At 42.6% G+C, this 12,247-nt stretch overlaps 1 protein-coding gene across 2 annotated transcripts in view; it reads left to right on the forward strand.

The window, feature by feature from the left end:
• The first annotated feature begins 984 nt into the window (after nt 1–984).
• Nucleotides 985–12,247, forward strand: part of UTRN (utrophin) — a 479,531-nt gene continuing 468,268 nt past the window's right edge. The window contains exons 1-3 of one of the 2 annotated variants that reach the window (XM_080663479.1): nt 985–1,581; nt 1,738–1,879; nt 6,780–6,927. In XM_080663479.1, coding sequence (XP_080519605.1) covers nt 6,849–6,927 — 79 coding nt within the window. In that variant the 5' untranslated portion in view covers nt 985–1,581; nt 1,738–1,879; nt 6,780–6,848. Of the gene's footprint in view, nt 1,582–1,632; nt 1,880–6,779; nt 6,928–12,247 lie in introns of those variants that run through there. The other variant, XM_080663480.1, reaches the window with a different exon arrangement.

Below are 12,247 nucleotides of genomic sequence, written 5' to 3' on the forward strand. Positions count from 1 at the left end.
CTGGCAGGCAGAAGCGGTTAGGGGCAATCAGGCAGGCAGACAGGCAAGCGGTTAGGAGGAGCCAGCGGTCCCAGATTGTGAGAGGGATGTCCAATTGCCGGTTTAGGCCCAATCCCACAGGGGTCTAGATTGCAGAGGGTGCAGGCTGGGCTGAGGGACACCCCTCCTCCTCCCCCGCCCCCCATGCATGAATTTCGTGCACTGGACCACTAGTTAATAAAAGGCTAGTGAATACTTTCTGAAAAAATTTGTTTAAGGCTCCAAGGGGTTTATTTTTACTAACTCACAAATACTAAACCAGCAAGAGCCCAGAGCTTGCTTATCAATCAACCTTTCTTCTTTGTTTATACCAATTAGCAACTTAGATTGGTTTTTTTCTTTCCCTCCAAAGCATGATGATCAAGTAAAAAAGAATCACAGAAGCACATGGGGAATGAAATATGTGAATAAGAAAAAGGCACACACAGCACAAACTCCTTTTTCCCCAGATATTTTTTAACCAACGCCTCACCCTTGAGACGGGCTCTAGAATAGATGTTTGTATGTTTGTGTGTGTGTACATTGGACAAATAGGAAAACAAGGTCAGCACAAACACTATTTGTAGGCATGAATAAATAGAAAACGAAATTTCAAGTTTGTCTTAATATTTAAACGACACTAAGAAAACTACATAAAATAAATACTGGTATACCCTTGAAAGTAGGGCCAACAAATCAGGAACGCCAGCCAACTGAGACGGAGTGAGTGGAGGAGCAAATGGAAATTTCTCTCTAAAGGAGAAAAGTATCACCAGAACTACCCAGTCTGGCTGAGGAGGGGGCGTGCCTCACATTTTCAGATAATGTGAATATAGGGGATTGTGTGTGTGTGAGGCTGGCTCCTGACTTCGGGAGCCGCGGGGGCGCGCAGCCCAGGCCAGCTGAGCGCAGGGCCGGCCGCCACCGGCCGGGAGGGCGCGCGGGGCGGGCGCTGAACGACCGGGCACGCGGTCAGGTGACTCCGGGCGCCACGTTCCCCGGGGCCCAGCCGGCGGTGGCCGCTTGGGCCGGGCTGGGGCCAGGGCCGAACTGGGAGGCGAGAGGGGCTGATCTCCCGAAACAAAGTTGCTGGGCTGGTGGCGGCGGGGCGCGGGAGGAGACGGGGAGCTGGAGCGGCGGCGACCGGCGAACTGGACCTGCTCGGCCTCCTCCTCCTCCTAGGGAGACCGCGCCCCGGGGTGCCCGGCTGCGAGCCGGTTCCCAGGGGGGCGCCACGGAGCGATCCTGCGCCCCACCCTTCCTCCTCAGCCTCCAGCGCTCCGCTCCAACAAAGGGGCAGGCCTGCGGCGGGGAGCGGGAGGAGGAGGAGCGGGAGGAGCGAGCCGCTCGCCCGAAGTTGGGGAGTCGCCTGGACTCGGCGGCGGAGCGCGGGCGGCCGCAGCCTGCCGCGGGCTTTCTCCCGCCGCGGGCGAGGAGGAGCCTGGGGCTCCCCAAGCCGATTGGGGAATCACCGGGAGCGGCGCCCCCCTGCTTTGGGGTCATTTCTGCAGACGGAAAACTCTCTGGTGTTTGGCAAACTTGGTGCCTCCGCGCCCGTTCCAGGTTTGCACTAGGACTGTTTTGTTTTTGGCGGAACTACTAGGCAGGAAGATTGCACAAGCCAGGGGCAGTTTCAATCGGGTGTCAAAATTCTTTTTCCCTTTCGGACCTCGTTTAGGTCTCTACATTTCTTTTTCTTTTCTTTTCTTTTTTTTTAAGTTGCACCACAGAACTCACGCTTGCACTCCCCCCAACCCCCCCGCGAATACTACGACTCGAAACACATCCAAACGAGCCCTTGGCCCGCTGGGGACGCGGCGGCGGCTGGCAGGCGAGGCGGGCGCGTGGGTCACGGGAGCAGGTAAGTGCATGCATTATTGAAGCGCCGCGCCGGGTAATGTGACCCAAGCCCCGGGGAAACGGGGCGTGTGCTGCGGGGAGGACGGGTTTCCCTGAGGCTCCTGCGCCCAGGATCCGCGTCCCGAGCTCCTTCTCCACCCCGAGGCTGAGATGTAACCAACTTTTGCGTACACTTTCCTGGGGACCTGAGTTCTGTTACCCCGTGGCGGAGCAGAGAATGACCGAAACTTGGAGCAAGGAGGAGATCCGTTTAGTAGGGAAAGATCCTCACTCCCCCGACAGGTTCCGGGCTGCCGCTGCCCGCCCCCCCTCCCCCCAGCCTCCCCTGCCGGGGTGAGAGTCCCGCATCCGTGCATCGCGCGCTCAGGGGCGCAGGGCCAGTGATCTCCAGGAGGGGACGTGGCCTGTCACACACGCCCCAGCCAGGGAAGGCGGGGCCGGAGGTGTCCGCTAGGAGAGGGTGGCGTGGTCGGCGGGCTGGGGAGCCGTTCCCAGCCGACTGCCTGACAGGAAACGTGTTGGACCTCCGGGCCGTCGCTGCTCGCGAGGGTGGGGCTCCGGAGAGGGGGCGGTGCGTGGTCCCGACTCTTGGCATCCCTTTCTGCAGCTGGTAAGGTCATTCATGCCCTACCTTTGGCCCCGGATCCGAGGCCCTGGTTGTCCAAGGCCACTTACACCCCCCACCCCCACAAAGCACCGATTTTAGGCTGTGCAACTTTTAGAAGGCACGCTGTGAAAAGAGAGTCCCCCACCACCACCCCCAAGACCCGGAAAGGGACTTGTTCTAGGGAGAGAGAAAACGTGCCCGACCTCCTAGAGCCCGCGGACCCGTAATTTGTTTTGCACTGAACGAGAGCCCGGGGTCCAACCTGGCTCTAAGGGCTCCCCTTTCTGGGACGTCCCGGGCTGAGCCTCCTCTTTCCCAGCCATCTGGTCGCCTGGGTCACCAGGGCCTCGCGGGTCAGTTTCCCATGCGGCTCTCGGGGGTGTCGGTGGAACGGTAGCTGCGGCCCCGAGGGCACGAGTTTGAGGGAGTCCCAGGTCCTCGGGACCTGACTGGAGCTCCCGCCTCTTGGACTGGCGACAGCAGCCGCATGCACAGCTTAGTAAGTTGCTCGGGCCTCAGGAAGTCGGGTGGCCCGTCCGGCTGGTTGCTGGTGGGCGTGGGGGACGCCGTCGGCGGGCCGATAGTGCTTCGGGCCAGGCGGAGCTGGAGGAATGCGAAGCTCGTGGGGGCTTCAGCCTCCAGAGTTCCAGGTTTATGCAGTCATTCCCCTTATTTATGGGCCCGATGAGACAGCTCTTTAACTTTCCTTTGGGTGTTTACATACAATTTATTGCCCTGTAAACAGTATTAATCACTGTAGTATTCACCTTCCCTTGTAGCTCTTCCGAGAGTGAATGGCAGTTCTGGGCGCTGGGTGGTGTCTTTTACTATGTATCAAGCCGAGTGTCAAACTCCTCCCCCGGGGCTTCCCTTCGCAGTAACTCTAGCTAGGGTTTTGGTCCCCAGTGTAAATGAATGAATACTTTTTGCCCAAGGATCAGCATCATATTTCCATCAAAATTGTACACTGTTGAACATATTTGTATCCTTACATTGTGTAATTCCCATATTATTTTGAAATTAAAACCTTCCCCTGAAGGCCATCCCCTATCCTTTCACCCCAGGTTGGTTTATTGACATACACTCATGGTTTCAGGTCCATAGGACAGCCAGACATGTTCCCAGGAAAATGTTGGTGAACCTTGAGTTGAGTGTATTGGTTTCAGCGAGAAGATCTGGCTAACCTTTGCGAACATCCTTATCAGGGCACAGAAACATAGAGCAATGGTAACAATAAATTACATATAAATAACGGTAAATGGTAACAATGAATGGAAAGGCTTAAAACTTCTAAAGCAATATCCCATTCATTTCTTCTATTTCTCAACTAGCTGTGTATGGAAGATGGCCTTCCCTCCTTGTCATAGATGTGAAAATGGAGGGCCACCTTAAGGCACATTGTTAGTGATGAAACTTTCATTCTGTCTCTTGACCACCAATTATAAACCACTGCAGCATTTATCGGTTTAGAAGGAGGTATCTTTTCTGCCATGTTACTCAACCTGGAGTCCCCTGCCATTCATAGCAACCAGTGGAAGGTGGTGGCTAGACCTGTTTCTTCCTTCTTCCCATTCTTCCCTTGTCCTCTGATCGATCCCCCTTTCTTCTGTATCTTTGTAGTATGTAAGGGATTTTGATGATCAAGCAGGGAAAATTTGAGAAATAATCTTAAGGAGAGTGGCAAAATAAAATGTTACAATGAGCAAATATTAATGTGAAAAAGAATTAAAGTCCTTTGTAAACAGTTCACTTTTTTTATGGAGTAGGATAGGTCTTTGGGAAGCTTTGAAGTGAAGACCTTTGGCTAAGACCAGTTATGGAGAGCATTAGAAATATTTCTCAAAGGGAATAGTTACTTTCCGGTTAAGAGAATTTTGCTGGGCAAACTTGATTTTCTGTAATAAAATTTTATATGCATTCTTCTGAACAAAGTTTTTGGTTTTTGAATATAATAAAATACAGTTAAGAATTCAGCAAATCTTTACAGGCATGTACCCCCAAAAGGAAATGTAACCACATAATAATACCTAAAGTCTCAACAGTAGTAGAGCAATATAAAAAAATGTAAAACTTTTTTATACTCATAAATTTTGGGAGACTGATGATCCACAATCCACATTTTCCTCCCTACTGGAGAGTAAATTGTTCCTACAACTTTAGGAATCTACCACAGTTTTCATCTGCTTCAACTCTTTAACACAAAACTTTTTTCTAAGGTAATTTTGATCTCTTTATTATTATAACACACCCTTTTTCTGACTGATAAGGATAAAACTATAACAATTATTACATATTACATATTTATATTATTATGAAATAACATGTTTCCTTGAATATTACATATCATAAAAATCTTCTATATATATAAAAGCCTAAGCGACCCTTATGACTGATAGAATGACCAGTTGACTGGTCGCTGTGATGCGCACTGACCACCAGGGGGCAGAACACTCAACTCAGGAGCTGCCCCCTGGTGGTTAGTGCTCTCCCACAGCCAACCTCCTGTGGTCCTTCCCCCTGGCTGGCCCCGATGGGCCCTTATTGGGACTGTGTGAGATGGCCCTGATAGGCCAATCGCCGCCCAGGCCGAGGGACCCCACCCGTGCATGAATTCGTGCACAGGGCCTCTAGTAATATATAAAATAATAGTACATAAATATACAAAATGAAATATATTATAAAATAACAACACTATATGATGCATCCTTGAGTTAAAGAATTGAGGTGTCTAATCCTAGCTAGCAGTAAACTCTGTTTCTGATATATGTTGTAATACTAGTATGTGAATTATCATCCATTTTTCACAGGTTAATATTTGGATGTGTTGTCTATTATATTCCTAATGAAATGATTAATTTATTTAATTTGCATTTGGGGTCTGCTTAAGGGACTCTTAGGATAGAGCCAGTTGAGTTCTGAATCTGTCTGGGTTTTTGTGGGCAATGTGTTCCAGAAGGTATTAGGGCAATGCAGTAGTCTGATATTCTTAAAGAAAAGGTGGCATTGTAAGACAGAATCTTTAGTTCTTTAAATTCTAAAGAAGCTCATGACTAATTAATTACTAAAGATTAAAATTATTTTGTTGAGTGATATCTGTACCCAGCAGAATTAATATGATGTACCTTCTAAAATGACATAACATATAACTATTCAGATTTATATCTAATTCAAACTAGACCTGAGATCAAACCTGTATACCCAACTGCTTTTTGTTATTTCCACGTATATATTTCAGAGGCACCTCAAACTCAGCAAATCCAAACTACTTTCGTTATTTCTTCCTGCAGAGGCTTATCCTCCAGAACTCCCCCACTCAGTGAATGACTCGCCCTCTACTCAATTGCGCAAGCCAAATGGGGCAGTCGTTTTGTCCCTTAGTATCCTGGGCCTCTCATATCCAACCAGTTCTCAAATCCTGTGCACCTCCTTTACTTAGTATTTAAACATCCCACATATCCACCCGTTTCTTTCCATCTGCCCTGGTTTAGGCCACAATCATTTTCTGTCTGTAATATTACACTAAAAAAAAAATATAAGACTAAACACCCATGTATTCTTTAACTACATTCCCCACTTATCATTTTCCAATATTTCATATGTCTCTCTCTCTCTGTGTATGCATGTGTATGTTTTTGTACATTTATACATAGACATATAGATAGACATACACAGACAAATATATGCTGTCCTTCTTGAACTTAAGTTGATGATATTATCATACTTCATTGCTAACTATTTCATCATGTGTCTTCTACAGTCAGACATTTCCTTACATAAGGGCACAGCCATTAACCAATATTAAAGAAGTTTAACACTGATACAATAATACTGTCTAATATATCGCCTGAATTCAGATTTTTCCACATTATCCCAAAATGTGTATTTTGAAAAATTCTGAATTCAATCAAGGATTACCTAATTAAATTCTTCTCATCTTTTGAAAACTTGGCTCAAATGTCACTTCTTCAAGGAAGCCTTCTCTAATTGCCCAGGGCAGGTTAGATTGCCCTGCTCTGTGATGATGTTACTCTGTGCATTTCCTTTGTATGTTTGTACATATCAGAATAATTAATTATGTAATTAACCGCTTAGTCTCTATAAACTTCATGATGGCAGAGGCTGTGTCTCTTTTTGATAGCCATATCCCCATTCCCAGATCAGTGCCTTATACATAGCAGGCACTGAATAAATATTTCCTGAATAAATGGTGACGATATATAACTGTATATGACTATATGTATTAAATGTGTATATATCTATTTTTTCAAGTCCATACTTTCCCTTTTCTCTTTAGGTATTGATGCCTTAAAAAAAAAAAAAAGAATTTAGTAAAGTGTTTGGATTTTACTGAAACTCAGCGAAGATGGCCAAGTATGGAGAACATGAGGCCAGGCCTGATGATGGGCAGAATGAGTTCAGTGACATCATTAAGTCCCGATCTGGTAAGTAATGGGAGCCTAAGAAAATGCCAGGTTTATATGCATAAACTACTTAAAAGACATAGGTTGTTTTTTTTTTTTAAAAAAAGTGTTGTTTTTTTTTTGGCTTTTGTTGCACTGTTCTTGTGAAACAAATTTCTTTTGAGAAATATAATTCCGACAAAGGAGTATTATATTATAAAAGGTAACATAGTGTCTCTGACTGTCCTATCTGAATTTCTCAACCCAGTTTGATCTCATCCTGTGCTGACTGGCATTGTTTAGTTACACTGCCACCAGCAGTGGAATGCTGTTCATTTACCAGACTCACCCCTTTCAACACAGAAAATATAGCTGAGCATGTTTTCCCTTTTCAGCCTATTTTATGAAGTTGAAAGGATTATATGCTTAAAGTAGGAAGTACCGTTGTTTCTGGCAGGATGGATCTTCTGTAGTTTTGCTTCAGTCACATATGTCCTTACCCCGATTCCTTTTGGTGGCCACGGCTAGGCCTACAGGTTTCTTAACTCTGTTTCCGTCTTTGAAACTTCTTATGAACCTTCTCAAGGTACAGTTTTCACCTAGGTAACCTAATAAACAAGACTAAGACAGATTAATGGTTTTCATCTGAACATTTAAATTGGGGACCTAAGATACCGCTCTCCCCTCCAGTCTTTTAATGTAACCAAGTGCTTTTCTCTCTCACTGTTCAAATGAATCAACTGGGGAGATTTTTTTTTTTTAATGCATATGTACTGGCTCCTCTCCATACCTACTGAATAATAAATTATTTATTTTAAAAAAGCTTCAAATATGATTTTGAGACAGGCTCTAAGGGGAGATATTTTTGAGTAGACTGGGCTTGTTTGAGCTTTGAAAATTACACAGAACTCTGCTCTGGGTGTGAACACTATACTTAAGTAACCTTGAGAGTTACTCTCAGGCATAAAATTACAACTAGTGTCACTTTAAGATAAAAAAAGGAATATACAGCCTGTTTTGCTCTGTGTATCATGTTTATATTATATTAGGAGCTTATTTCTCAGTACATGAAACTGCAGAAATATGCATTGAAAATCAGCTCTAACTTAATAGACATACATACTTAAGACACACATTTCTTTCTGTGGTACTGGTATTGGTTGATTGGTAAAGATTTTGATTATAACAATCTTGCCTCTAAATTTGTAGCGACTGCTGTGGAGCTCGAAGGATCTTTAGGTACATTACAGCTTACTATCCTGTTTTAAACATCTGAGGATGCCTTTTCCTCTAAAATTCTTTTTGTTTTAAATATTTTAGTAATGTAAAATATTATGTAGATATAAGGGATTATTAATATTTTCTTAAGAGTATAGAATGTGTGTCCAGTCTATGTAAATGTAACACAGAGGAATGTGAAAGTGAGACAATTTAACATATCCATGATGGTCATGCTCTATAAATTGTGAGGAGATATATTCTTAAATAGTTGTCTGAGTCAACCTCTATTACAGTAAGACCTTTGATATTTATAACTATGTGCTTTAACCATGCCCATAAAAAGTAATTGAATAAGTTTCGAAATGCTAAGTATATATGATGAGTGCACATAGCTTCCAAACTGTTTTTTTAAATTAAAAAGTATTATTTAGAAAGACTTACAATTCTCATACACTGTTGGGGGACAGTTGGGCAGAGATTATCACATGTTTTTAACATGTGTATACCAATTAGCCCATTGACTATTTTTAGAATTATTTCCTAAAATACACAGAAATGCACAAGCAAGAAGTTGATCACAACATTTTTATAATAGGAAAAAATTGGAAACACCATAAAAATACAGTATTGAGGACTGGTTAAGTCATAATTTCCCAAAGTATTTTGAAAAGAGCGTAAGTTCTAATTAAAAAAGGATGCCATGGACAAATAATTTTAGGAAATAGTGGTCAGCCTACTCTGTTCATTTTGTGTAGGGCCTCTGAACTGATTGTAGAGAATCTCAGTGGAGTTAATTATATTAGGTATATTCATAAAGCAATTACATTCATAATACGTTATTGATATGTATATATATAAGCATAGAAATGTGTTCTTGACATTGTCAAGTAAAAATATGAATTCAGTTATGTGAAAATTATTTTTTAAAACAATTTAGCAGATTGTACACTACAGTGTTAATAGTATTAACCTTGGCATTTTGGGATTATTATTTTTCTCTTTTTGCTCGTATGTAATTTCTAAAGTTCTTCAATGAGCCTGTATTACTTAATAGTTCTTATTTTTAAAGACTCTCAAATTGCTTAGAGTGTTTCAATGCCAAGGCTCTGACTGTTACATTTTTTTTGCTTGGTGGCACCTACTTCAAAACACATTGAAAAGTTAGCTGTTGCATAGCTGAGATATGAATCACATTCTTTTGGCTGTATTATGTTGCAAGAGCCAGTAGATAGATTTGGATTTGAATGGGCCTATTAGTCCCAATTCTGCTTTTTGGAAGGCACAGTTTTGATTCTTTTAAGGTATATATTAGTATACAGTAGTAATGTCTTTTGGTATACCAAAATGTACATATTGAATAGGTATTTTTAGTTCAGATTAATTCAAAGGAATCATCCACATATAATGCATTTTTAAAAAAAGATTCTTCTTGGACATGTTCTATGCTTAAGTTATTGCTTTCTCATTGTTTTAAAGGGATGTTTTCCGATGGAAGAATTTTGAATCTAATCTGCTTCTCTAGATTTCTTCCTTTTGGAGATTGGATATGGGGGAGGGAGAAAAGATTAGGGTGGGAAAAACTAAAGTTGAGAGTAAATTGATTAATTGAATCTCTTGGTTTATCAAGATTCTTCCTTTCTCACTCCTTCCCAAATACTTTAGTATGGAAAGCTAAAAGCCTGGTATAACAAAAATATTTGTGCATTTTACGTTCAGTTGTTGGGATTATTTATATTGCCCTCATTCATTATTATTTGGCTTTATGAGGTGTATGAGGTTTTAAATTTTTTACGTTATTTCCACCTTCTAAACAAACATATGAAGTTATCAAGGGTAGATGATGAAAATGTGTATACCAATTAGCCCATTAACACTATATGGGGGATATACACTGAGTGGCCAGATTATTATGATCTCTGAATGCATAATAATCTGGCCACTCAGTGTATATCCTATATAATAAAAGGCTAATATGCAAATTGTTTCCTCGACCAGGAGTTCGACCAGCAGGCAGGCTGGCTGACTGCCCATGTCCCCTCCCCCTGGCCAGGCTGGCTGGACCCCACCCATGCACGAATTCATGCACCGGGCCTCTAATATATATATTACACACACACACACACACACTTCTTTATGGTTGTACCACATTTACCTTGGATTTGAATGAACATTAGAAAAGAACTTGAAATAATATGACCTTTAATTATTAAGAGCTTGGGGTGGTAAACGGAGACTTGTCTTTTCCTAACTTAAACACACGTACGTCGTTTGTCATCAGTAACTGCATCTTTGACAGCCTGGATTAGTGGGCTTCAGAGAGCTTACCAAGTTAGTAAATATTGTGAGAGAGTAGGCCAAGATATAGAGTTGTTTGTTTGTTTTTAATGGAAACATATAGCCAATGGAGTCTGTGATGTGTACATTTCTGTTTGGAACATTTTAAACATGAAATAATACAATGGTTTGGGATGCATGTCAAGTCAAAGAATATGCTCATTGTTACTTCATCCTATCAATAGCTAACACATGTTAAAGCTGGTAATATAGAACAAGGCATCCTTTTCTGTTGTTCTCAGTTCTGTTGTGGTTAAGTTTTAACTAAGAGCCTCCTAATCAGAGTAGCTGTCAGGGCTAAAGACAGTGTGTCAGCTGGCTATCTGTGGGGATTTTGACAATCTGGGGATTCAAATCATAGAAGCTCAGATGGGAAGGAGCCATTTGTTGAACGAGTTAGTCAGGTAAGCGCCACATTGTTGCATGATTCAATTAGTTCTTTAAGTACCTTGGGTAGGAAGCCTGCGTATAACAATTTTACCCTTTCTTCTTCCACCTTTTGGGATCTAATTGCTGAGGATCTAATTGCTGAGAGAATTTTAGAGGCCATCTAACTCGGCCATGCCTGCAAAGTGGTTACCCAGCCTCTGCTTGCACACCTCCAATGATGGTATTTCATTGGTGATGATGATGAGGATGATGATTCTAGCACAGCCGTGGGCAAACTACGGCCCGCGGGCCGGATTCGGCCCGCGGAGCCGAAAGAGCGGAGGGTTCTCTTGCTCTCCCCTCCACTCCTTCACCAGCAGCAGTGTTAACAAAACACGTCCGCAGCTCCTTCTTCTCGGATTTATATCCGCCCATTCAGTAGAAGGAACAACCTCTCAGTCTTCCAGAGGCTCCTTGTAATGCCCGCAGACGCGTTTCCCGACATCACCCTGGGAATGCGTAGACACGTTATCGTGGTGATGTAGGGAGACACGCCCCTGGAGAGCACAGTATCAGAGCCTTTCTGAGGTAAGATTAAGAGCTCTACTCAAACACAATTTTTTCCTGTTCCCACATTCTGTACATCACAATGACTTGTTAATAAAACAACAAAGACTTTCAGCTTTTAGTCACTTCAACTGGTGGCCTGTCCTTTGTCACAAAACCCTGAAACAGCACCAGAAGAGGTGCAACTGGAACTCATCGATCTTCAGTCTGACTTTGTCCTAAAGGAGAAATTCAGCTCTCTTGAACTAAGAGACTTTTATGCTTCACTTAATGAAGCTACTTTTCCAAACATCCGGAGGAGGCACAGAAGATACTGGTGCTGTTTGGGTCAACCTATGTTTATGAGCAGACATTTAGCGTCATGAACATCAACAAAGCCCCTCTCAGATCCAGCTTAACTGACGAACACCTCAGATCTACCCTGAGAATAGCCACAACAAAACTAACTCCAGACTTTGATGCATTAGCTAAAAAAGGAGACCAACAACACTGTTCCCACTGAAGTTGATGTTTTAAAGACCAAAAACCTTTCAACCCAGTCTACATTGCCATCTACATCTATGTCCCGGGCATAATTTGGAAGTTGCACTAAAGAAAATGTTTAATTTACTGTTTACACATTTTGTTCTTTTCTGTTTGTTTTAGTTTTAAATTATTTTATTATATTTAAGTTTAATTTGAAAGGCTTTTGTACCTTTCCTTTGTTAGGCAATTTTATTTTGCCTTTGCCGTCTTCAATATAAGGTATGTTATTGTGCTATGATTCCTCCATTTTTTGAAGTTTCAAATTATAATAATTAGTGTTTACATTCTTCTTGTTAAAATGTTTGAAATGAATAAAACTATTTAAATAAAATAAAAAAGACCGTAC

The sequence above is a fragment of the Plecotus auritus genome, assembly GCF_963455305.1.
Source record: "Plecotus auritus genome assembly, chromosome: 4".
NCBI classification, from domain to species: domain Eukaryota; kingdom Metazoa; phylum Chordata; class Mammalia; order Chiroptera; family Vespertilionidae; genus Plecotus; species Plecotus auritus.